A 26,961-nucleotide genomic window follows, 5' to 3' on the forward strand; every position below is an offset into this window, starting at 1 on the left:
TATCAAAAGTATGAAAAGGCTTCATTGTTGAGATCCTTGGTGACAGCACCTGTGATTATTTTAGTTTGAAATTCCTGGTCCACACCAAATCCTAGGATGCTATTATATATGCTTAGAATTACTGGCAGATGCATAACATTTACACATTTAAATCAGATGTTCTCATCTCATTCTTTTCTACCCAATCCACCAACAATTCCAGGTAAAATAATCTAAATGTGTCTGATAATGGTCTATCAGTCATCCTGGACTTTAATCCTTTGTTCTTACATGTTTTGCTTATAGACAGTTAATCAAAAATGGGTCTTTATTTGCAAGAAACAGTTTTAGGAATTAATCCCAGGTGATCAAATGTTGTATTACATATAGGATTAATAGATTGGTTCCTATCTAAATACTTGACCATATATAATATTTAATATATGTATTAAAGAAAGCTTAAAATTCTTTACTATTTATGTTTTAAGTACTATTTTATATTTTAAGCAATTTCCTGCCTGGGTGTTTTGAAATATGAATCGACATTTTTTCCTAGCTAAATAACCAATTTATTGTAACATTAAGGAACAATGCAATGTTGTACAATTGCAGGTCAGCCAACAAGAAATGCAGAATGAGTTCTTTGACTCCCTATTTAATGCTATAGTGGTGTTAACTCTTATAAAGTGTGAGGAAAAAGACAAATCTCTCAAAAGACAGTTACTTTTCAACTGTTTCTTTACTGGACTGATTCCAATCATAGATTTAAAAAAGTCATGAATCTGATTAGACAAACAGCAAGCAGTAGCTGGGTTGCATATGCCAAAAAGAGAAGCTGCTTTTTGGAAGGGAGCAGGGGGGTAGTTTATACTGAGAATATTTCCAGACAGAACCACACTGATCTCTCTTGACGGCTTAGGAAGCAATTTGGGCTATGCCAAGTTAAACAAAGCTATATGAGAATAGCTCTGCTTCAGTTACTGCAACAGTTTAAGTGACTATAATACTGTAAATCCTATTTGACATTTTCTATTGCTGTTGAACTTACCTAATTAGGCATAAACTGTTTTGTATACTTGAAGTTGGATTTGTTTTGTAATTATATGCCACATATCAAGATCCAACCAATTACAGCTAGTCCTCAACTTACGATCACAATGAGGACCAGAACATCTGTTGCTAAATGAAGTGGTCATTAAGTCAGTTGCACCCAATTTTATCTGTTTTGCTATGGTTGTAAGTGAATCATCACAGTTAAGTGAATCATGTGACCATTAAGAAAATCCAGTGTCTCCCATTGACTTTGCTTGTTAGAAGCTGGCTGGGAAAGATACAATTGGTGATCATGTGACCCCAAGATGCTGGATTCATTGTAAATACACACTGGTTGCCAAGTGTCCAAATTTTGATCATGTGACAGCAAGTATGCTGCAACAGTTGTAATTGTGAGTACCAGTTGTAAGTTTTCATGTTGCATCGTAACTTTGAACAGTTGCTAAACAAAATGTCATAAGATGAGGATTACCTATAATTTTGACTCTTAAGATCAGATGTGCAGAAGATGCATTTTTACATTCCCTCAGACCAAAATATTACGTCACAGAGTTAATTTATGGGCAAACTAAGAAAAGCCCAGGCTACCCTTAGTTTCTCAGAGGAAGGAAAGGCCAAAATGTGATTAGCAGAAATACTAATACATTGAAAAAAATCAATAATATATGAAGAACATACATTAAATAGCTATAATTCTCCTTTAGAAATGAGTATGTGATTAATGAAACAAAAATAAGTATTTGGTTGTGTGTACTGTAAGTCTTGAATCTATACCTTGAATTTATAAAACACACTCTTAAGAGACATTTATCACATAGTAAGATTGTCAGTTGGCTCAAATATCAAATAAAACACATAAAGTAGTAGAAGCAGATTCATAACAACAAAATTATCTCAAGTATGATTTCTTTATTTAAGAATTTTATATCACTGACTTCACATAAACTCTCAGTTTATGATGGTTGCATAAAAATGTAAAACTATAATACCACTACATATATCCCTCCTCAAAAGTAAAATATTTTCCATTCCTTGCCAGGAATCTCCCATCATGGAAATGCTTCCTATAATTCAAGAATCCAAAATATTCTCATGGGCACCATTCATTTGCCAACTGTGTAGACCATCATTTGCTTCCAGAATGCTTTCTCTCTCAAACCTTGGGAATACTAAAGTAGATGCATTATTACTGAATAAACTGAAGTACAAATGTATGTACCAGGGATGAAATCTACTTACCTTCCTTACCGGTTCGGAAGCGCACGCACCACAAAACCTTCTGTGCATGCGCAGAAGGTAAAAAACACATTACTTCCTGGTTAAAACTAGGAAGTAATGACACCCGGGCGGGTGGATGGAGCTTTGCTCTGCCAACGCTACCGGATCGCCGAACCACCGGCCAAGATTGCTACTGGATCGGGCGATCCGGTCTGATCCGGGAGCATTTCACCCCTGGTATGTACTATTTACCACAACTACAGAGAATATCCATGACATCTAGGCCAAGTCCAGATTCTTTAACAAGTTTTAAAGAATAGAAACAATCTCCATCAGAGAGAAAAACAATATTGTAGGAGATCTTCTGGGAACATCTGAAATGCCATCCACTTTTATCTCTAACCAGAATATACTTGATGCCATAACTTTAAACATCTGCCATTCTTGCTGAGGAAGTAAAGAAATGTTCAGTTTTGATTCTCAGACAACTCTGAGGCTGGTTCCTTAATTGAAGGAAACTGTCTTTTAACAAAACGTTGCATGTTGTTATTGTTATTATTTGTCTATATTTTTATCCTGCCTTTTGGGTATCAGTGCTTAGTTTCAAATGTACAACCTCTTTGAGGATTTCAGAATGAAGAAATTACATCCCACTAAAGATCACCATAACTTAATGTGAACTGAGAGTATTCTGTCACCTCAGCGGTTACTTTCAGCCACCACAGATATTTTAGGCAACTGCAGTCTATAGCTTAATGGGGTAATGCAAATTTCCCAGCTAATTCAAAAGAGGAAACACTAGAAATGATAAACCAAAGAGCTTTGTTCTCTTTTTATATTATCTGAAAGATACTTCAAGTATAAATCTTCATTTTATTTCATATTAATAGCATGTTACCTAAGTAATAATGTTATGTCTTGACATTTCCAGAGCTTTAATCCTTAAACAAAACAGAGACTGTTAGCTAAATTGCTCAAGATAGTTAAATCCTTTCTTCTCCCTTGAACAGAGTATATAGTGATTCAAATGATCTTCTGCTTGGGACCTACCAATTTAGATAAGGATGACGTAATCTAAATCTAGCCAAGAAAAGAACAAAGGAATTGGGTTTTGGAGCTGAAAGAATGAGCCTTGGAGTTTGAAAGAGACTTAGAGACAGGGAAATTGTAAATTATTTGCTCTAAAAATCTAAACTTAAGGAATCTTGAGATAATGTTGAGATTCCTCTCCAGGGATCTGATACAGTTCAATGAATTTGGAACTAAAACAGCAGCCCGCAACATTTGGACCCTGTGGACCGGTTCCGTGGAGAAGGGTTTTTCCACAGACTGGGGGTGTGGTTTCATGCGCTGCCTGCATCCCACACATGCGTGGATGGGGCTTCGTTTGCATAGCCCGGTTCCTGGCAGGTCCCAGACCGGTGCTGGTCTATGGACTGGGGGTTGAGGACCCTTGAACTAAAAGGACTGCTATACTAACCATCAGCAATGTGTCAATTTGTTAATAAGATCCAAATCTTATCAAATAGTATATATTAAACCTGAGAGCTCTCTATTCAAAGTAAATTAAGATCTGGTAAAGTACTGTTTTGGAAAGTATTACGGTATGGCTACTACATACTGTAATAGCATATATACATGCATAAACATATTTTGTTTTACAAGAATCAATGATTGCTGGATAAAAAAATTGCTTGTGTGAATTAGATTGAAAACCACAATATATAGAAAATTTTAAAAATTCTTCATTACCTCCAATTAGTAATTAATTGCCCATTCCATTTCATAGCAATAGAACCATCATTTCATTTTAAAATAATGCATTTCACCTTCTGAGAACTTAAAAATATTTCTTTAAGATATGAATTCTCATATCTTATGTAAAGAAAAACTTCTAACCACTGTACAAGTAAGAATCGATTCAAGATGTGCTTTTAATAATGCGAGCTTTTTGGGCAAATCCATAAGTAAAATTCACAAAAATACAAGTGATCTCTACATATACAGACATTATGTAAATGAGAGAAACAACAAAAACAGTAAAAGGCATAAAAAGCTACTAGCTTTCTACATGAATATGGTATTATTTTTGTTCTAAAATTGAAGAAGGGGAAAAGAGTGAGTGAGGAATCTGGACACTTATTCTTATCACTTTAGCATGTATTGAATTCCATCATTTACTTATGGGATTAATGAAGAGACCAACTGCAAGTTTCACAAAGATGGAAAAACATTGTGTTTGCAAAGGTCCCCTTTAGAGACAACCTCTACGTCTTGTGCCCAGAACTTCTAACAGCACATTTTACAATAGGCCAATATCAAAGCGGTGTCTCAAACTACTAAAAATTACACACAAACAGCTTGAGATTATTACAAACACTAATTTAGTAAAATCTTAGAGACACTTTGAAGTTCCATAACTTCAAGTTTCTTTGGCTTCATTGTGAGCAAAAATATAGAGGACAGGGAAATCAGCATAGGGATGAAAAAGTCAAAATGGCAGGTATGATTCTACTATCAAAGCCAAACATTCTGCCTGCTATTTTGACCTTTTTGGTCACTCAGGTAGCTCTGAGAGAAGAGATAATTGTTGACAGACACCAGTGAGGTACGGAAAAATTAAGCTCCAAATGCCAGTTGAATAGGCAGATTTCGCAGAAGGCAGAGATCATATAGCAATAGCACTTAGATTTATATGCCACTTCATAGTGGTTTACAGCTCTCTCTAAGTGGTTTACAGAGTCAGCATATTGCCCCCAACAATCTGGGTCTTCATTTTACTGACCTCAGAAGGATGGAAGGTTGAGTCAACCTTGAGCCGGTGAGAATCGAATTGCTAGCAATAGAATGCTTGCAATTCTGCATTCTAACCACTGCACCACTATGACTCATATAGATATGATGCCTACAGATGCAACATAAATAATGAGGAGACCAAGAGAAAGTAGAGAATATAGTCTTTATTGACTATAATAAGACTTTTTATTGTGAAACTTAAGCCAGAATCCTTGATTATTTTTCTGTAGAATATAGTTTGGAGAAACAAAATGTTTCAGAATAAAAAGGGGAATGTAAGAAGGATGTATGTCTGTGTTTAACCTATATTCATTGTAAATGTAAAAATGATATTATAAAAATGGAAAAATTGTATCATATCACAACTGGAATCAAAATAAGAGTCTGAAACAGGAACGATTTTGTACATTGATGATACCAGTTTGTTAGCTGAAAGCAAAGACAACCTAGAAGTTTTTTTTAAAGAAAATAAAAATGAAATGTGTAAAAAGATAGATGTGATATCAACCAATATGCTTAATGAACTCAGTGTTTGTCTAAAGAAATAAAGTAATTGTCTGTATAATGGGACTCAAAAATAAAGAGGGAGAATATAGTGGAGAAATAATCATTCCAGGAAAGATCATAACAATTTTACACAAGATCATAAAAGATAAAGATATTTCTACAATAATAAAGATTAGAACAATTAAGGCAATGTTTTTCTAATGGCAACATACAATTGTGAAAGAGGATCTTGAGAAAGAGCAAGAAAACGTAGATAGATGCTGGGGATGATTTCCAACAGTATTATGAACTGCATGAAGAACCAATCAGTTCAACCTGGACCTGATAAAGACTATCTGCTTCCATGAGGTGATAATCAACATATAGAATCTCTTAACCCTGGGTATGTCATCCAAAACAATAATGGTCTCGAAAACTAGCAAGCTTGATATCTACTGATAAAGGCAGATGGGGGAAAAAATCAAAGAGAACATTACCATATCTTGAAAGAATCAAGATCACTGGGGACATGCAGATGTCGTAGGCATTTGTCCATATAAATCAAGACTGGGATTGACTCAACTTTAAAGCAAGTGAGGGGGAAAAAATCAGTGTGATAGTACTAAAACAGAAGCTGCAAAAATCTTGTCACCCAATAGTAGTGTCTAAGAATATAGATCATGTATACTAAAGACTAGATGCTGGCGCCTAAAAATGTTGCCATTTCTACAGCCAGCGCTTACTTATTATTCATAATATAATTTTCTTTTCCCCCTGCCTCCAGAATCACATAATAGTAATGGCCACTTCACATATTAAAAGGGAGCATGTAAACATAAACATGAACCATTAACATAGAAGCTAATATTTACAATATTACATGATACATATGGCAATATTATATATGAAATTATTCAACATGACCATACAGGTTTTCCTTGCTTTATGCAAATACTTTATCATTCAATTTACTATTTTTATCCAACAACTTGCTTCTCATGGAAAAAATGTTTGCTGTTATAGTACGTGATTTCTGCCAGCAATGTCAATTTCCACCAAAGGTCTGGAAACATAACAAATCTTTTACTACCCAAACCCCTTTCTGCCGTGCCCCATATATTTATCATCACAAAGAGTTGTCACTTAACAATCCTAACTGGGACTGGGACTTCCACCACTAAATGTTGTGGTTGTTAGGCCAAACACCATGTGATCGCAGTCCTTAGCACCAGCAGTTCAGAATAGACCCAGTTGCAGTTATTAGGACAAGATTGTGCCATCATTAGGTGAGGACTTCATGCTTCTCCTCACTTAATGACGGCACAATCATGCTTGCCTCTACTAACCTATCTCTTCTCCCCTTTAGGGCACTGTGCCACCATCCATCATCCCTGCCACCCTAAAATCTGCTGCCCTTGCTGCTCCACACTGCATCCTGTGTCCCTGCTGCCCTGCACTCTGCCACCGCTGCCTGTTTTTTGCCTTCTTCTTCCCATTGCTGATGAGATGCACCTGGCCTAACCCATCACAAAGGTAGCTGCTGGTCTTGCATTGCTTTCCAAAGCCAGATGAGGCCTCAGGAAGGCAGTACTTGGCCTGACATTGCCTTGCAAAGCATCAGGTCAGGCACAACATGTCAGCAGAGGAAGGTATGATACAGGTCAGCTGTGGATGTTAGCGGTAGAGCACAGGGCAGCAAGGTAGTGGAGTGCTAGCCAGAGCACAGTGTGGTGGAGGCAGCAGGGGAGATGGAGTGCAAGGTGGCCAAAAGAGCAGAGGTAGGTAGGAGGGAGGACTATGAGGGGAATTGAAGCAAATCCTGCAGTCATAAATGCAGGCAAGTTGCCAAGGGCCAAATTTTAATCACGATTGCAGGGGCATTGTAATAGCTCTAGGTTCAAAGATCAAAAGCAAATGCCATTTAGCGACTGTTTGAAATTATGATTGCACTGAACAAATGTTATTTTCTCCTGGTCCTTGAAGTAATTAAAAGGTACATACGGGTAGTCCTTGTTTAAGATGATGTCATTAAATAACATTTGTTGAGTGCCATGGTCATTAAGCAAGGACCACCTGTTTATACTTTTTAAGTAATACTCTTTTCTTAATATTTAATGCCCTTTGAAACTAATGCTTTCAAGTATTACTTTCAAAAAAGAGCCTGGTGGCGCAGCAGACTAAAGCACTGTTATTAACATCAAGCTGTCTGCAATTACTGTAAGTTCAAATCTCACCAGGCTCAAGGTTGACTCAGCCTTCCATCCTTTTTAAGGTAGGTAAAATGAGGACCCAGATTGTGGGGGCAATAAGCTGACTTTGTATAAATATACAAAAGTATGAAGGCTATTGCTTAATGCATTGTAAGCCGCCCTGAGTCTCCGGAGAAGGGCGGCATATAAATCAAATTTTTTTAAAAAAATCTTTTAATGTATCGGACAACCTGGATCTAGCATCTCAAAGAGAAAGATTTCTCTTCTGTTCACTTGTCTCACATTATCTATAATTTTATTCACGATATAAAAGCTGGAAGAAGTAAAGATGGAGATTAAAATAAAAATTCAAAAAGCAGTATTATGTTAAGCTCCACATTACTAAACGCGATATTCTGCATTTATGGCCATTTGCAGTGTTCCATGGTCAAGTGATTCAACAATAGTTTTGCCCAAAATCAAAATCATTGGCAGCAGAGAGGCCTCCATGCACAGCGGGCAGTCGCGGAGGACTACAACAGCAGGCCTGGGATGGCTGAGGCCCTGCAGGTGTTGCTGCTGCCACTGCCGCCGCCTGTGGAGACCTGGCAGCACCCTGCAGCCAAGCTCAGCCATGGGCGAGGGGCGTTGGCCGTGCTGGGCCGGCCGAGCTGTGTCTGTTGGGGCTATCCTTGGTGTGGCTGCCTGGCGTCTTGCTGCCGGGTGCCTGGAAAGAGTAAACTGGACCTGCAGGAGGAAGGGAGGGTGGGCAAGGGTCCCACGAGGCTCCCTTTCCCAGGAAGAGTCTGGCCTAATCGCCGTCCAGTCCGGTGACTCCTGAGGCAGAGCCGCTTCCTGGACTCCTGGGGGGACTGCGGGGTGATCGGAGTGGAGAGGAGCAGGGGGGGGAAGGGGAGGCTTTGTGGCTTCCAAACCCCAGCCAGGGCAGCGACCGCTCTGGGAGTGTGCTTCCTACTCTATGGTGACAGCTGGAGCTGGACCCTGCAGGGAGAGCTGGCCCAGGCTGTGGCTTCTGCGTGGGTGTTGGTGGTGGGCATCAGCGGCATTTGTTATGAGCTCAAGGACCTGGTGCTCACCCACATCAACGTGGTGAGGCCTGGGAGGAATGGGGACAGGCACTAGCACAGCTTGGTGCCTTCGGGACGCACGCGTTCTACACACACATACCGCGGGAGGGAAGGGGCTTGATGGTGGTGCGCGAAGGGAGCCTCTCTCTGCCGGACTCCCAGCTGTGAGTATACAGGCCACTCGGGGCCTCCTGCATAATAAGACCCCCCGATAATAAGGCCCCTATTTTGGGGTTCAAAAGAAAATAAGACCCTGTCTTAGTTTCGGAGAAACACAGTATTACTAACTTAACAACTGCAGTGACTTACTTAACAACTGTGGCAAGGTCATAAAATAGAACAAAACTGACTTAACAACCACATTGCTTAGCAACCAAAATTATGAACTTAATTGTGGTTGTAATGTTTCCACACAATTAAGTTCTTCTTTTCCCTGAGGAAACCAGGCACTTCCATTACAAGAACATTATACAATATTTATCTAACACTTGACCTACACTATTTTGTTTTTCAGAAAATCACCTATTTTGCCATAGCGCCCTCATAAAAATGTATTTATTATGAAGAATATTGCTGATGTTTCCTATAATTCTTTCTTGGCTCTTTTACTAGTTATCTTTAGTACTCTGTTAAGGATTTAAAAGCAGCATTGAAATTTACTGACATGTACATCTTTAGTAACTGTTTATGCAAGCAATGTTCTCTCTTCATAGAATCTGTGCATTATTGCATTTAATATTAAAGTGTTTTGGTACTTAAGGATAATCACCTTTTACAGAATTATGATCATTCCTCCAATATGCAAGCCAGTATAATTAATGAGTATGATTAATGCTAGACTGATATTAGAGACACACAGGTTTAAAATGCCATACATCCGTGAAGCTCATTCAGTCAAACACTTTCTTTCCACTTAATCTACTTTATTATTGTTGGATGTTTATTTTGTAAAGTCATAGCAAGTACAACTGAGATCAAATCTAATCAAATAATCAATAGGGATTGATTATTTTTGAAGAAAAATGTAAGGAACATATAATAAATTAAAAAGGAGAATGATGCAAATCAGAAAAGTCTGCCTTTCTATGCACATTCTCAATTGTTGCTATTTTGTTTTCAAAGTCAGTGAGCTGAAGTAAGCCACTGTAACCAAAGGCAACTATACTCTCCTGCACCAGAATCCCATTCTATATTGCCATAAGCAAGGAAAGAGAATAGGGGAAACGGCAGAATGACCCTGTGGCAAAGCTATTTATTTCCCATAATATGCAGACTGGGCATCAAGCTACTGAGGATTTGAGGAAGTTAATCTATTTTCCTTCTCTGTCTCTGGTTTTGCTTTCCTAGTCAGAATCATAAGCAAAACCATCTGGGGACTTTTAAAGCTTCTCAGATTAAATGATCACACTCTAATTTGCATTTTCCCCTTCAATCCATATTTAACCCAAGAGATTTCATACTAGTAACAACTCCTTAACAAGTGAAAATAAAAGCAAGTGTTACACAAGTTAACTACAGTAATTACAGTAAATTCCACAAGTTAACTACAGTAATGGGGCTGGCAAATCGACCTGAAGCCAGATAAATCTGAACCCAGATTCCCAGAGTGTCTAGTTCAATAATAGGTTACTGTTTCTCCCTCGTACAAAAATCATACAAAATGATTCATTATTTTACTCATTTATTTGCTTTTCCATATAAACTTTCCCCGTGGCTTCTGGATTGCACACAGAGTATTTTTTTTTTCAATTTTATTCTCCCTATAAAGTAGATTAAGCTGATAATATTTTTTTTTAAATTACATTGTAATGTTTCCTATGTTTCGCAAAGGAAACATTCCTTGAAGGGTCTAGGATACTAGTTGTGAGAAGATGAAAGAACCCAACAAGGAAGATGAAGTCTTTATAAAAAACAAAAATGAGCAACATCTTAGAGACCCTTCTCTGGGGTTTGAAAGTCAACCTTTATCCACTGTGTGTAAAAGAGGCACACAAAGGACCATTTTAACAGACCTTCATTCAAGTGCGATGATACAGTGAGACAATATTATTGCTCAAGGCGGAGGGCGATAACTAAAAGAGCCAATGTAATAATCCACAGCTGGATATCTTTTAATCCCTAGACAGGGAAAAGGGCAGAAGAGACGTCAAAGGAGAAAGGGCAGTAGAGACCGTAGAGAAGGCGATCAAATATCACACCAGGGAAGAATAAACAACCGTCGGAAAAGAGGTTGGATGGCGGGGAAAAGTAGCTAAGGAAATACCTTCGGAGGGTCAGGGGGCTTCGCGAACCTGTCCTCCGCTTTCACGACTTCAGCTGCCGCAGAGCCGCTTCCAACTGGGGCCGGCTCTCCCTCCGCTGCGCCCCCGGCCCGATCTTCCAGCACCGAGCCCGCCTGCCTCCTGCGCTCGGCGCCCCTCGAACAGCTCCCCAGAGGGGACCCCCCCCCACACACCCCACACACCCCACCCCCGGTCCACCTTTACCTGGACAGGTGCTTCAGAATCTGCTTCTTGATGAGACCAGCCATGCTGAGCCAGAGACAGGACGCGGGTTCTCTATCGCCCCAAATGCCCCGTCATTCCCTTTGTAGCCGGCCGCGGATCTTGCAGCTCCCGCCGCGGCCGCCAGCAGTTCCAGCCATCCTCCGTCCTCTCCTGCCCCCCCCGCCCCCCCTCCCAAGCAGGCTCCGCCAGAATCCCGGCCGCCACCGCGGCAGAAGCCAGCAAAGCTACTCGCGCCCCCGCCCTCTGGAGAAAGGGTGGGTGGGGGCAGAGGCGGGACGAACCGGGCGGTGTGGCAGCGCCCTCTATTGGCTCACAGGGCCAGTAGCAGCCTCAGCAACCTCTCCGGTTGCCAGCGAAGCGGCTCAGGCGCAAAACTTCTCGCGGCTCCTCCGGCTTCGTTTGGGCTTGGCGCTTGCTTTGTTCTCATCGGGCGCTAGAGAAGGCTGGTTTTTAAGAAACACCGGAGCTCCGCATCTCCGGCAATTTTGAACAGCACGTAAGAAAGAACCGCGTCCTCCATTTTTTAAAGGAGATTTGGTCTGTTTTCGTACAGAGAAGAGACTGGACAGCCATCTGTCAGAAATGGTGCATATAGGGCAGTGGTGGGATTCAAGTAATTTAACCACCGGTTCTCTGCCCTAATGATTTCTTTCAACAACCAGTTTGCCAAACTGCTCAGAAAGTTAACAAGCGGTTCTCCCAAAGTGGTGCGAACTGGCTGAATCCCACCACTGATATAGGGTCTCCTGCTTGAGCAAGGGGTTGGACTAGATGACCTACAAGGTCCCTTCCAACTCTATTATTCTATTCTAAATGCTAAGCCATGACGTATCTCCTTGTGGATAATTGAGCAAGTCGTTGTCTGATTTCGCCCAAGTTTCTAACCATTAAAAGAGTTCGCAAGTCACATTAGCAGAATCACAGACAAGCAAATGGTATTTGTGTGACATTTTCAGTCTCCTTCTAGGTAACTGGGAAAAAATGTGGGATGGATGATCCCACTACTAGATAGATTTGTTGAACAACTATATCCCAGGTGTTGTCCTTAATGGGTCTATATATCCATGTGGAGGGGGGTATGCATGGAGTTATATCAGGGTTTTGCTTGGGCCTAGTGCTCCTCAACATCTTCATAAGTTAGATGAGGGAACAGAAAGGATATCCATAAACTTTGTGGATGTCCATAAAGCTGAGGCTGATTGCTAACACTGGAGTAAAGAACCTAACAATTCAATCAGTCAATCAGAACAGAGCTGGAAGGAACCTTGGAGGTCCTTCTATTTTATTTTATTTTATTTTATTTTATTTTATTTTATTTTATTTTATTTTATTTTATTTTATTTTATTTTATTTTATTTTATTTTATTTTATTTTATTTTTATTTTATTTTATTTTATTTTATTTTATTTTATTATTTATTTTATTTTATTTTATTTTATTTTATTTTATTTTATTTTATTTTATTTTATTATTTTATTTTATTTTATTTTATTTTATTTTATTTTATTTTATTTTATTATTTTGCATATTTCTATGCTGCCCACTCTCCGAGGACTCTGGGCGGCTTACACCAAAGACAGTATACTAAATAGCACATTGCCCCCAACAATCTGGGTCCTCATTTTACCCACCTCGGAAGGCTGGAAGGCTGAGTCAACTTTGAGCCGCTGATCTGCTGAACTAGCAATCAGCTGAAGTAGCTGCAGTACTGCACCCTAACCACTGTGCCACCTCGGCTCTTCAACCCCCTGCTTAAGCAGGAGACCCATTTCACACAGTGGCTGTCCAGTCTTTTCTTAAAAGCCTCCAGTGATGAAGTACCCACAACTTCTGAAGACAAGGTGTTCCACTGCTTAATTGTTTTCACTGTTAGGAAATTTCTCCTTGATTCTAGGTTGCTTCTTTCCTTGGTTAGTTTCCATCCATTGTTTCTTGCCTTGCCTTCTGGTGCTTTGGAAAATGACCCCCTCTTCTTTGTGGCAGCCCCTTAGTTATTGGAACACTGCTATTATGTCACCCCCAGCCCTTCTTTTCTCCAGACTGGCTATACCCAGTTCCTGCAACCGTTCTTCATATGTTTTAGTCTCCAGGCCTTTTGAATTGAATTTGAATTGAAGAGGAACTTGATAGACATGAATTTTGGGCCCTATCCAGCCAAATGTTCAGTGTTGAGAAATGTAGTATTCTGTCCTTAGGCAGGGAATAAATAGATGCACAGGTACACGTTAGGCTTCACAGTAGTACTTGCAAGAAGGAACTGGAAGTTTTGGTAAACCACAAATTAGGAATTGTGCTGCAGTTGCCAAAAGGCAGTTTGGGGCTACGGCAATAGAGATATATACTGCACTGATTCATCTGTACCTGGCTGTATCCAGTTCTGATTGCTACAATCCAAAAAGGACACTAAGGAACTGTAACAAGTTCAAAGAAAACTAGTGAGTACAATAAGGGACTTAGAGGCTAAATCCTACAAACAGTAGTTAAAGGAACTTGACATGTTTAATTTACGGAAGAGGCGGCTATAAGGAGACATGATAACATTCCTCCAATACATGAAGGGATATCACAGAGTTGAGATATGGATTTATTCGCCACAGCATCTAAGGATAAGAAAAGAACTAATGAGTGGAAGCTTTATAGAGAGAACTCCAGACAGTGGTGAAATGTAAAATTTGTTACTACTGGTTCTGTGGGCATGGCTTAGTGGGGGGTAATGTGACTGGGTGGGTGTGGCCAACTTTTTTTTTTTTTTTTACTTTTAAAGCATTTTTTCTACTTTTTTTCTCTTCGGCCGAAGAGGTTGTACAAAAAATGCTTTTAAAGGCTCTGACGATCCCCAGCTGAGCCGCGCGATCATCAGAGGCTTTTTTTTTTACTTTTAAAAGCATTTTTTCGGCCGAAGAAAAAATGCTTTTAAAAGTAAAAAAAAAAGCTTCTGATGATTGCGCGGCTCATCTGGGCATGGGGGAGGGACAGGAATTTTTACTACTGGTTCTCCGAACCACCCGCCGCCATTGCTACCGGATCGGGTGATCCGGTCCAAACCAGGAGCATTTCACCCCTGACTCCAGACTATGAATTAACTATGAGAATTCCCTGGGAGAGCTATTAAGCAGTGGGAGAGCCTTATGGAAGTCTCCTAAACCAGATATTACTTCCTCCAATCTTGCCAAATAGAACTGTCCTCCTTTAAAATCCATTACCTACTTGCATGATGTGCTCAAGTATGTAAGTTTGTGTGTGCTCATCATTACTTCAAAGGAGCAATTAGTATTTACAGTATTCAATTGGGACTGTTTATTGGTTTTTGTCTCTTATTAACCCCTGCTGGGATTGATATTTAGAAGATAGCTATTGTCTTGCTCTTTGTCTAGTGTCCAGCTTTCACTACTCTGGTCTTAAATAAATATATTAAATATATAAATATATAACTTTCATAGCTATATCTTTATGTGCCTTAATTTTATGTAAATTTAGCTTTGGCTTCCTTCCCAAGATTAATGCCCTTTTTATTTCTCTTACACACCATAGTTTCTTTCTTTATTCTTGAACCAAATAACAACAACAAAACTTTTGTACTATTTTAATCATCAACATTAAATTCATCTGGTTATAATACTGGTTATTATCTTTTTTGTTTTAATTTCAATATTTTACATTTTTCACATTCCATTTTTACTTTCATAACCAAGCTTTTAATAATTATTTATTGTCACCTAACAAGATTGGATTATTTCCAATCCTCTATATTTCAAATTATTAGAATCTCGATTCCTGTTTTAATTCCAGCTATCGTCTTTTTCAATTCTGTTATTCTATAAAATATTCATTATATTAAATGGGTAATGAGTTTAAGATCTTATCAAAACATTTCTTGAATAATGATGGTGCAATTTGCACATTCCATTATGTCTCCCCTCCTCCTCTTCTTCCTCATTCAGTGTTTTCAAATCTCTAGGCCACATACTTCTCCATAACTTTAAAGCAGGGGTGAAATCCAGCAGGTTCTGATAGATTCTGGAGAACCGGTACCTAGAAATTTTGAGCAGTTCAGAGAACTGGTAGCAGAAATTTTGAGTAGGTCAGAGAACCGGCAAATACCACCTCTGGCTGGCCCCAGAGTGGGGTGGGAATGGAGATTTTGCAATATCCTTCCCCTGGAGTGGGGAGGGAATGGGGATTTTGCAGTATCCTTCCCCTGGAGTGGGGTGGGAATGGAGATTTTGCAGTCTCCTTACCCTGCCTTGCCCACAGAACTGGTAGTAAAAAAATTTGGATTTCACCACTGCTCTAAAGTGCCTGCTCTTCTGCAGTTTTAAACAGTTCAGTTGCTCTAGTGCTTTCCTATTTTGTTGCCGGCCTATTTGCATGTTTTTACTTATTTTAATTTAAAAATGTACATTTTATGTATCATCTTTCAATGGCTTAAAATATATTTGAAATTATATGACACAGCCGATCCTGTATTACTTGTTCTATTTGTTTTTAACAATTTTTGTTCCTAAATAAATGTTATTTCTCCACAGATTTTCTGGCTTTCTATCATTCTGTTTTTAAAAAATTTCATACAGTATTTTCTTTAATTAGAGCTTTGCCATGATTATTATGACTTCCTTTTACTTTTAAGATTTAATTTTTAGTGCTTATTCAAATATTATTGTGGGATTTGGTTTCTGTTCAATTCTTCTTTATTCCATCACATAGATTCTTTAAGAGTTTAATAAGCCTCTTGTAGATCCAGATAAGAAAACATTTTCCAAGTCATTTTCTTTGCCTGTTATTTGTAGTTCCACTGTAGATACTTTGTTTCAAATAAGACAATATTTGCTCATCTGTTGTTTCCTCAGCAGCATTTTGTGGATATAATCTATCCATATGATCAGACATTATTGACACTGATATTGTAGCTACTAATTTCTCGCTCCATTCTTCAAAGAGCTCCTTTAATATTTCTAATGCAGTTTCATATCATTTTGTAAGTGCCAGTAAACTGACACCAAAGGCAGGCTTGTATTTATTTTCCTTCTACTTAGAATCTTTAGTCCCCCCTCGTGTCTACTTTCTAAAAACATCTCATCTTTATTATGAGCCAAGATAACTAAAATAGCTCTGGTTCTCACAAGAAGCTATTTCTTTTTTATAGCTACCAGTAAGTCCAAAATCTTATAGTAAGACAATTATTCCAAAGTTAATTGTACCCTTAATCCATGTATAACTTTCTTAAATCTTATTTAGCTTTTTGCGGTTTATTCCAAATTCTTTGTTCTTAAGCTTATGATTAATTTTTCTTTGTTCAATGTTAAAGTTAAATGTACTCAGTGACTTTTCAGATGTGTAGTTACAAAGGTCCCTAACAGCTTTTAAATGGTTAACAATTTCCAAGTCTTGCAAACTTACTGTCCTTTAAAAGCTCTGCTGCAGTTCCTTCGTCTCCTAATGTTCAAACTTGTGTAAGACCGTTATCCTACAGTCACCTTAGGAAGAGCAGCTGTCTGGAGCACATTTGGGCAACCTTCCTGCTCTCCCCATCCAGAGAGGTTCCGAAGAATCAGCCTATTCACCAGTTCTTCAATATTTGCTGTGGTTGTCAGCTCCGCTTTCACAGAGACATTTTCAGTTTACCATGCCTCCCCAAAATCAGCAATTTCACATTTCCATTAGTTTAAACTTTTCAAGTTTTAAATGCATTTGTTCTTGTAAAATAAGATTACAGATAGCCCTAAGTTAATGGCAGTAATTGAGTCCAAAATTTCTGTCACTAAGCAATTTGGTTGTAAAGTACATCATCACATGGCCATGTTGCTTAGCAACAATAATCCTGGGACTGTTCCTGCCAGCTTCTACTGACTTTGCCTCAGGAAATGGTAATTCTGAAAGAGGACTTTTATAAAGGGCTTTCTCTAAATTACAAAATATTTATGTGGTTGCTCATGCTGTAAAAATTACTTCACTGACATACAATTTAAAGCACACTGTGTATGTTTTCAAATTGTTTAATTTTAACAGTGCAACAATGTATTTAACAGTGCAACAAAGGAAAGGAAGGAAAGATTGAAGGCAAACGAGGTCCAGGCAGAAGAACATGATGGCTTCAAAATCTAAGGGACTGGTTTGGACAAAACTCAGCAACGCTTTTTTGTGCGGCTGCTGATAAAAATAGGATCACCAACATGATCACCGATGACAGATATGGCACAAGAAGAACAATGTATATTTTTATCTTGAAATACAGAAATTTTCTGTATATCTGAAGAAAGAAAGGATAAGTTACTGAAATATTTACCATTAAGAACCCATCTTGAATACTGATGATCAGCTGTCATTCCACCCAATGTAACAAGTATCAAGATGCAACAAATGCAAAATCACTTGCACCTCAAATTGTGCAAACTATTCTCTGGCTTGAGGACTAAGGAGTAGAAAGTTTAATTTAGTGTCCTTTTTTTCCTATCCCACTCACAACTAGTAGTAGTTTCACAGTAGTATTCTAAACACTGTATGGAAGGAAGCCTTCAAAACAGATTGTTATAGAACAATGATCAGAGTGGTTAGGTGTAGGGTGAAGGGAATATCCTAGACCTCATCACTTAGTTTAGAGCAGGGGTGTAAAACCTGCAGGCCGAATGTGTCACTTGCTGGCTCCACCCCCTCCTGGTTTAGCGAAGGGGAAAAGTCCCGATACGTCACATGATGCTGACGTGACACTGCGAGTTTGACACCCCTGGTTTAGAGTGATAAAAGCACCCTAAGTATGAGAGCAAGTTAATAATAGAGTGCCTATGCAAATTTGAAAGGTATGGAAGGGACCACCCACCATGAGCAATGTTTTTGGGAAGAAGCATACCATCTTAAATTATTATTATTTTAATGGAATCATTCTAGTTTCAGCACACAGGAGTGGTGTGGTAGCCTAGAGGTGGAGCTCTCGCCTCACAATCAGGAGGCTTTGAGTTCGATCCTAGGTAGAGCCAGATATTTCTCTCTCTGGGCACAATGAGAATATATCTGCTGAACAAATCTCTGCATTGGTTGACAGAAAAGGCATCCGGCCAGTAAACACTCTGCTAGCTCCATTCAGTTGCCCAGACTCCACCCTGCAAAGGATTATGGGGTCGTTAAATGATGATGATGATTCTATAGTTTCAGACACAAAATATGAGAAAGCAATTATCAATATTTTATTTTAACAACAAACATGAAAAATTATTTGGGAAATGCTACAAAGCCTTTGTTTGATATTTATGGGTTCCCCCCCCCCTCTGGTTCCATCTCCCTCCCCCAATTTTAGATTGTAAATTAAAAAAAATTGTTGATAATTTGGGCAATGCAACTTCCACAGCTTAAAATAAAGGCATACATTAAAAAAAAAAAAAGGAGCAGTAGGTCCAATTCCACTTTATCTGTCTGGGCGAGCCATTCCCGGTCTGGTTGGTACCATCATGGGTCTGGATGGAGGTCTCATCATTGGTGGCCCTGGCATCATTGGCATATGTCCTCCCATAGGTGGCCTCATTCCTGGAGCTATAAAAGCAAAGAAAACATAACATAAAATAATGTAGCACTAATTTATACGCCATTATGTCACAATGCTTATCAAATTGTGATGAAAAGGATCTTTCAATGTCTGTAGAGGGCTTTGTGTTTTCTTTACATTTTGCAACACAAAAACGAATTCCAAGAAAATGTTATAAGTGGTTTCCAAGATCTTATAAATCTTTGCAGAACCAACATTGTTTCATAGTCTTGCACAAGGATGCATATTTATCTGTTCATTCAAATACTATTCCTCTCTGTCTGTGGCCACTTGTATTCTATTGTGCACTATTCTTAAGGCCTTCAAGTGATTTTTCAGTGCAAATAGCAGAGCACTTCATAGGAAAGTAGGCAGCAAGAAAGCAATCTTCTATGAATGGAACCCTTTTTAACAGAGAAGATATATGGGCCCAAAGTACTATATTACACATTTATTTAAATTATGGTAATTATTCTTTTTAAACAGGCTCTAAATTGGATGTCTTCCATAATCCTGATAATGCTCTCAAACTTTCAGAATTGCAGCTACCATATATTATAGTAGGCTACAATACAATAGGCTACAAGGCTACAGTAAAGCAAGGTATCACAGATACCTGAATTTTCCTCCTCCTCCCCAGTTCATCAGAAAGGAGGCAACAGTTTTTGCATTGGAAAAGGAATGAGAGATGGAAAAAATGAATAGAGCTACAGTATTATTAGACGTATCCGTAAATGTGGCATATGGCTTTTATGGCCATGTTGGCTACTGCTGCACTGGTGTGATTCACAGAGCGGGGGTGGGGGTGGGGAGAGAGAAACAAATGGGTAGAAGCAGCTCAGATATGGTTTGGGAGTACAGCCGTGTTGCCATGAAAGCAGAAAACGTGCCCAGGCTGCTAGGCAGAACTGTTGTGGGACAGATGGAGGCAAAATTCTCACTGGCTAAACCTAATATACAGTGCTGGTATTCTAAAGCCCAGGAGGGAAACTCATTTCCTCAGTTACTGGGGAAAATGCTGCTGGTTTGAGAGAGAACATTGCCACATTTGAGCCTGCATCATTTTGATGCATTGGGACCAGTAAGTTATTTTGGGGTAATTGTGCAGGAAATTGGCGTCTGGAGAAAGACATTGCTATGAACATGCTGGATTGTTGCAGCGAGTTGTTCTTTTCTGGCTTCAGAGGGAGGGGAAGAGTGAAGACATTACCTGGAAGCTTTCCTGAGAGAAACAAAGAACTAAAAAGAGGGAAGTGCTTCACTCCAAACCCAGGATAGACCAGATTCATGAAACAGACACTGTGTAAAAGTTACTTTATTACTAGTAAAATTATCGTAACTTTAGTAATAGAATTTTGCAAGTCTGAATGTGCTTTCCCCTCTTTTATCTTCATATAAATTGAGAGCGGGGGGACGGGACTCTGAGTGTTTCACAAATCTTTCTTGATATGGTCTCAAACCACATTTATCTGATTCTTTCTTCGATAGTGGGAGTCCCCTTTGTTTGTCAAGGTTATCCTATCTACCTTCTATATGACAGAGGGAGATAACTACATGGAGACTCCAGGAAAACCTCAAACATGGAAAGGATGGCAGAAGACCCAGAGGGAAGTACATCTTGCAATATAAACATAGAGAAAGCTATGGAAGCATTGAGAAAGTTTTTAAACAAAGAGATTTAATCAGTCAATTCCCTTCTCAGTCTCACTGAAAAGAGTGGAAAAAGGAGTGAGTTAATAGGTAAGTAACTGAATTGATAGCAAAAGCTCTGGAAGAGAATAAAAAGAAGAGGGAGCAAGAGTTTTTGAAAAGTTTGGACAAACCACCGCCATAATATAATGTAATACATAGCAAAAGCCTCCTGCATTGCGACGCTTAAAATCAGCTGTAAAAGTATCATCAGCTGTGCTGTGGCAGGAAACCTTATAATTTCAAATTGCTAAAAAAAAATTTCAATTTTTAAAGTAAGACACTTTGTAATTTATTAATTCCTCCTACAGTGTTAAGGCTTCAAATTCCACCAAGTCAAAGTCAGAGCAAGTGCTCCACTCCTCTCTTCCAGGAAAGGCATGGCAAACAGAAAATGGCTCTGTGAAAGTGGAGCTGATGACTGTGGCAAAGACCAAGAAATCAGTGAGTAAATGGGTTCCTTAGAACCTCCCTGGATAAGGAGAGGATAAAAGAACATATGTGCTTCAGATGGCTGCTCAACACAAGGACAATGGTTTTCTTCAGGTTTGAACCCTTTAAGATGATCATCTTGCTCACAAGCGGGATAAGGCTTTTAAATAGCACTAAATTCACAAATCTCACTTTTCTAATCACTTTCAGAAAATGCTCATTAACTACTTTTCAGCTATTATAGACCTTCGGAACAAGTTGGAAAATGCTGGATAAGTCTACCTGCAATAGCAATAGTACTTAGACTTATATACTGCTTCATAGTGCTCTTACAGCCCTATCTAAGCAGTTTACAGAGTCAGCATATTGCCTCCAATAATCTGGGTCCTCATTCCTGAATGAAAGAAATTTTTAATCATAAGCTTAAGAATTTAAATAATCTGAAATAAATAGCGAAAACCTAATTATTTTGATCTTATAAATAGACTAAGGGTCCAGATAAAATTGGAATATTGAAACTTGTACAATAAGATACTGGAATTACAAAGAACAAATAACTTTTTGTGGGAAATAGATTGTTTTGATTTTTACAAAATATAATGATAGACAATTTCATGATTTCAAAAACTGGACACTAGAGGGGACTAAAGTTCTTAGAAGAAAAATTTACAATTATATAATGTGATGTAAAGCATTATAACAAAAATACTGAAGTTTTTTGAAAAATGGTAGCAGAAAATAGTAGCCACAATATCAACAGTGATGTCTGTTTCTATGGATAGACTATGCCCAAAAGGTGTTATTGAAGAAATGACAGAACCAATTTTATCTGACAAAACAGAGAAGGTAACTAAAGTAGATTTTCAACGACAGGCCAAGAAATGGATGTTTCACTGGATCTAGAAATAAAATTGGCTGAGGTTTTAAAATTTAAAAAAGAAACACAAATGACAAACAAATAGAGTGGCCTGGATTTTTCTCATTGAATTTATAAAAGAGGTTTGTTAAAGCCTTGAAGAACTCTGTTCAATGGAAAAAGAAATAAGGAGAAATCAAATCCACAGTATGCCATACTTGAATGAACTAAAGATTAAAACTATTAGAAGGAATACAAAGTTGATTTATTTGTAAAAGAAAGGTTAAACAAGCTATCTTGTTCTAGCAACTCCATAAGGACTTTCCTCTGACACAAGGACTGAAAAGATGATTTTTAATGGATTTGTTTATAGTTAAGAAATAGGATACAGGATGGAGAGATAAGTCTGTAACCTTACAGGGAGGGTCTAGATTTACAAAGTTTATTTACTAGTTGTAATAAAGGTCACAAGTTGCTTCTTTATACATTTCTTATTATATTCTTACTTCTTTCATCTCTTTTCTTGTACATTTTACTCTTCTATTCTCTTTAGTTTTTTAAGTTGTTTGTATTATACTTTTACAAACAAAAATCTTAATAAAAATTACACACAATAACAGTTGCGCCAGTACAACTGCCTCAAGTGGTTTTTCTATATGCTCTATTTTGATATTAGTAGTCCAGCGAAATTGTTCTGAAATAAAACAAATTTTTCTAAAGCTTTTATTGCATCTTTATTTGCTCGGAAGGCCTCGCAATGATCTACACCAGAGCATGAAAGAAGAAGAAAAATTCCAACCTCTTCAGAATAAAAGCACACTACAAAAATGTGTATTGTCTTTTTTAGAGTCCCACTTAATAAATGAAATACAGCAAAACAAGATTAAGAGGAAGGAAGGAAAGAAGGAAGGAAATAAAATATCACATATAGTTTTAGCCTATATTTTCTTCCTTCTGTAAACTTACATACATTATATATTTGATCAGTGAGAGAAGCTAGTAAAGTAACTCCAAAGTATAGACATCTGAAAATTCTAGAAAAGACATACTGGGAGTTTCCCTGTGCAGTAACAATAAGGGCCAATCTTTATTCTTAAACTTTCTAGCTCATTCTTCTACAATGGTACTGGTAGTGTCCTGTTTTTTTCATGGGAATTTCTTGTGGCAACCCACAATATACCATTTCTAAAGATTTTTCCTTGCTATGGCACAGTCCAAATCTTGATCCTTGATAGATGTCACTAGCCACCTTATAATATGCAGGTTTGCTGTTCCAGAAAAAGGATATAATGTACAGCTAGTACATTACATACACATCTTCAGAATAGGAAGATGTAAGCATTTATTCAATCTATAACCTACCAGGTCCAACTGGCATCATTCCTGGAGGAGGTGGTCCCATCATTGGCATCATTGGTGGTCCACCCATATGGGGTGCTGGCATCATACCAGGCCGTGGAGGACCAGCTAAAGTATAGAAAAAAACAAATATGTCAATCAGTCTTATATATCAATTCAGTATCTCAAAATGTGAAAACATTTTAGTTGTGTTAAAGTTTATGTACAAATAGCAAATGCCTATTGGATAACTTACTAGGAACGGAACAATATTCTTTAAAACGAATAACCAACTAATATTAAAATAAAATAATATAGTATTCTCTTAGATTTCTATATATAGATTTATCAGAAATAGAGTAACAATATTCATACATACGGATATTAGGCGGTGGTGGTATCATTGCTCCCCCAGGAGGTGGAGCAGAGAACGGGGTAGGTGGGATTTTGCCTTGCTGAAATGCAGCCGCTGTATTAATGGGGAAAAATGGAAAGATATAAATATTAACAGACTACTGAAAAAATATTTTCCAATTATTGTACAACATATAGAATGCAATTCTGTAAAGTTTCAAATAATCCACCTTATTAAGGTATACAATTGTCTGGATTTATTTCTTAATGAAAGTATTTAATTTTAAAATCAAATTCTATCTATTTCATCAATTTTAAGTGAAATTTTCAAGTATAAAAATAAGAGATTACCATATAACACACAAATACTTTTTCCAAGCTTCCACTTTTTCCACAATTTGTATGCTGATACAAATTCTGTGAGAATTATTCCCAGCTAAATCTGAAATCCTAAATACCATATATTTACTAACAAGTTGCAGTGAACACAATTTCCATGTAAAATATTCATGAAGAAACTGAAAGCAGTGAGTAAATAAAATAGAGTTGCTTTTCAAAACCTCAAACAAGGTACCAATGTGTTCAGAAAATTTCAAATTAAAAATAATTTTCTAAATATTTTAAAACAAATAAAACCAAATAATATCAGTTTTGTACAAAGAATATTGAATATTTGTTATGAAATGCTGACTATATCAAGGATTTTCTTTTAGGAATTTAGAATATGCATTCAGTATTTTCCACTAAAATACAGCAGTTATTTCTACCCAGCATGGGCTATAAATTTTTAGACTCCGTTTCTAGTACAGGAAGCTGAGAAGATTTTCTATAGACACTAATCATAAAGTAAAGAAAGCATGTAGAACATGACTTTTGAAATTCTTTCTAAACCCCTTAATGTTCTGGATTACATGACCAGTAAGGAAAGGTTCTAATGGAGGAGGTGGCAAGAATCCAAGTTACTACCTAAATCCTTTTATCATGGGGATACATTGAAAGTCCATTGGAGCTGGGTGGCAAACTGCAGACTACAGGAACCTCCAAATAAATAAACCTCCTATGGCAAATAAAGGTTAAATAAATATATTTATTTCTCAGCAGTCCTCAACGAGATCCAGCCTATTTTCAAAGTTTAGATTTTTTTTGTCAATTCTCCCCAGCACTTAATTTGGACCTATTCCTTATAGACAAAGTTTATGTCTGCCATACGTTGTCCACCAGTTTATGGACAGTTACTCTGCTATCAAACACAATCCTAAACAGCTTTACATATGGTAATTTCATTCCAATGTTTTGAGAGATTAAAACAAAACAATGTCTGTACTTCATACCAGAACTTCAGGACTGACAAATACAAAGCAATATTTGAAATAAGACTTACTTGTTTTATCTATCAGGCTCTGTGCTTGTTCTTCCATCCATTTTTGATAGTAATCTTTCACATTCTCTTTATGTTTCCTGCCACTGCAATGGGTTTTCCTCACAGATGGCTGGAAGAAAAGAACACCCCATTACTCTCCAAACATTCATTATACTTACAAACCCAAAATTTATCTCCAATGCATGTATCTGGTCACAAAAATAGCTTCCAAATAAATTCTCACAGCCTTTAAAATTTGCATTTATGTTACACGAGTTCATTTCTCTCTCATTGCTTTAATTATAACTGCAATTAAACACATATTTAAATAGTTGAAGCATGAGTATCTAAACACATTCATTCTCATCACTTCTTTACACCTGCCTACAAACACATTAAATAATCAGTTTTAAACTCCAATTCTTAACTAAGGAATATAATCAGAACTAATAAGTGAATGGAAAAATAATTTTAAATTTTCTGATCATAACACTGTTAAAATTTCTACTTACAGAGTCATGGGTGAGATAAGTATCACAGTAATCACAATAAAACCTGAAAAGCAAAACAAATATTCATAGGAAGTAGGAGTAATTTGCTACTAGGTTCTTTAATATGTGTTAGAAAATGGTTATCAGATTTCAGTAAGCCAATCAATTTAATTCTTTGCTTTTGTAGTAAAAGCATATTTTTCTTCAAAAATCTTAAATGTTCAGTTGCATTTACTTCAAATGTATTACTAAAGCTATATCTATGTCCATCAATTCTCTGTAATAGTTTAACAATCCTAGCAATAAAATTAGGAGGAAAAAAAATTGTCTCTCATGTTTGTATATAAATAATCACACAATAAAATGTATCAGTTAGAGTCAGCTGTTTTAACAGCTAGGCTCTAGCAATCTTAGACCCAATTCCTGATTCTGAAAACATCAATCATACACAATTCATTTCAGCAAATAGCCAAAATGGAAAGAGGCTGCTGTTAGTATCTAATGCACTTGGCAGCCAAAGAAATTTATATTCCTGGAAATGTGTTTCCAAAAACAGAGAAAAAGAAGGGGAGAAACTTCAACCGCAAATATTGGAGGAAAACCTAAAGCGATGTTCAGATAGAAATCCATTTAGCCAAGCAATAAGAGACGCTTATTCGTATTACAGAGTCTTCTTTTTCGGAACACATTCTCCCACCCAGCCGTCCTGCATTTTCATCTCTAATCTACCCAGTTCACTCACTTCGGCATGTTAACTCCAGGCGATGCGGTTCCGATTCCCGCAAACGTTTATAGGAAATGACGTTTTTGTTGCGCGACGTAGTTTTTTAACATACATAAACAGCACTTCCGGTAAGTTTCTATCGGTAAGACTCTGTCGGCTTGTGCAAAAGAGTTTCCTCCGTGGCAGAAACTTTGCCGCAGGTGGAAAGTGCTCAGCGATTATAACTGTGGTTGTACCTAAATGATGTATGTTGACGTTTTTATAGATTGCGGAGGTTTCTGCTTCGTACTCCCAATTTTCAATTTTCAAGTTCATTTTTCTTTATTCGCAGTCAGTAAATCAATAATCGGGGATTATGTAAGAATTGTAGCTCAATCATTTTGGAATACATCTGGTTATAGTTCACAGTATAAAGGAATGGGGCGGGAAGGGATTACGGAGGAAAGAACGTATTTAACCTTAGTCTATTAGGGTTTTGAGATTTAGAAGTTGTATCAAGATCGGTTGTTAATAGATCAATCAATTTGCACTTGGTGATGTAAATATTTTCCTAATTATAGAAATAACAGCTCTTGTTCTTTTTTTGCCTACCACTGTTGTTTAAAGGTTTTTGCCAGTGATAGACATATTAATTGGTGCAATATCCTAGTTGTGATTTCAGTGTGGGAACATAAATTTGCACACACAACTTTTAACAGATTAACAGAGTTGGAAGGGATCTTGTAGGTCATCTAGTCCAACCCCCCCAAGCAGGAGAACCCTACTACACCATTTCTGACAGATGACAGTCCAGTCTCTTCTTGAAAGCTTCCAGTGATGAAGCTCCCACAACTTCAGAAGGCAAGTTGTTTCCATTGGTTGATTGCTTTCGGCAAAAAAATTCTCCTT

The 26,961-nt window shown here is 37.7% G+C and overlaps 2 protein-coding genes across 11 annotated transcripts in view; both read right to left on the reverse strand.

Annotated features, from left to right (window-relative positions):
* The window catches only part of BLTP3A (bridge-like lipid transfer protein family member 3A), a 55,666-nt gene extending 44,207 nt beyond the window's left edge, over positions 1-11,459 (reverse strand). For all 10 annotated transcript variants that reach the window (XR_015733479.1, XR_015733477.1, XR_015733478.1 and 7 more), the window contains exon 1: positions 11,296-11,459. Coding sequence is in view for 4 of the 10 variants with exons in the window: in XM_034414614.2 (XP_034270505.2) it covers positions 11,296-11,339 (44 nt within the window). In the remaining 6 variants the exon portion in view is untranslated. The remainder of the gene's footprint in view (positions 1-11,295) is intronic.
* A 7,013-nt stretch (positions 11,460-18,472) lies between these two features.
* On the reverse strand, positions 18,473-26,163 carry SNRPC (small nuclear ribonucleoprotein polypeptide C). Its single transcript, XM_034414621.3, has 6 exons — positions 26,092-26,163; positions 25,371-25,413; positions 24,880-24,988; positions 23,524-23,613; positions 23,169-23,273; positions 18,473-18,837 (listed from the first exon to the last, which is right to left on the reverse strand). The coding sequence occupies exons 1-6, from the start codon at positions 26,097-26,099 to the stop codon at positions 18,713-18,715; spliced, it is 480 nt and encodes a 159-aa protein (XP_034270512.1). The 5' UTR covers positions 26,100-26,163; the 3' UTR covers positions 18,473-18,712.
* Between the last annotated feature and the right edge of the window lie 798 nt (positions 26,164-26,961).

Source organism: Pantherophis guttatus, chromosome 3 (genome assembly GCF_059756535.1).
Source record: "Pantherophis guttatus breed Tessera chromosome 3, ASM5975653v1, whole genome shotgun sequence".
Lineage (NCBI taxonomy): Eukaryota > Metazoa > Chordata > Lepidosauria > Squamata > Colubridae > Pantherophis > Pantherophis guttatus.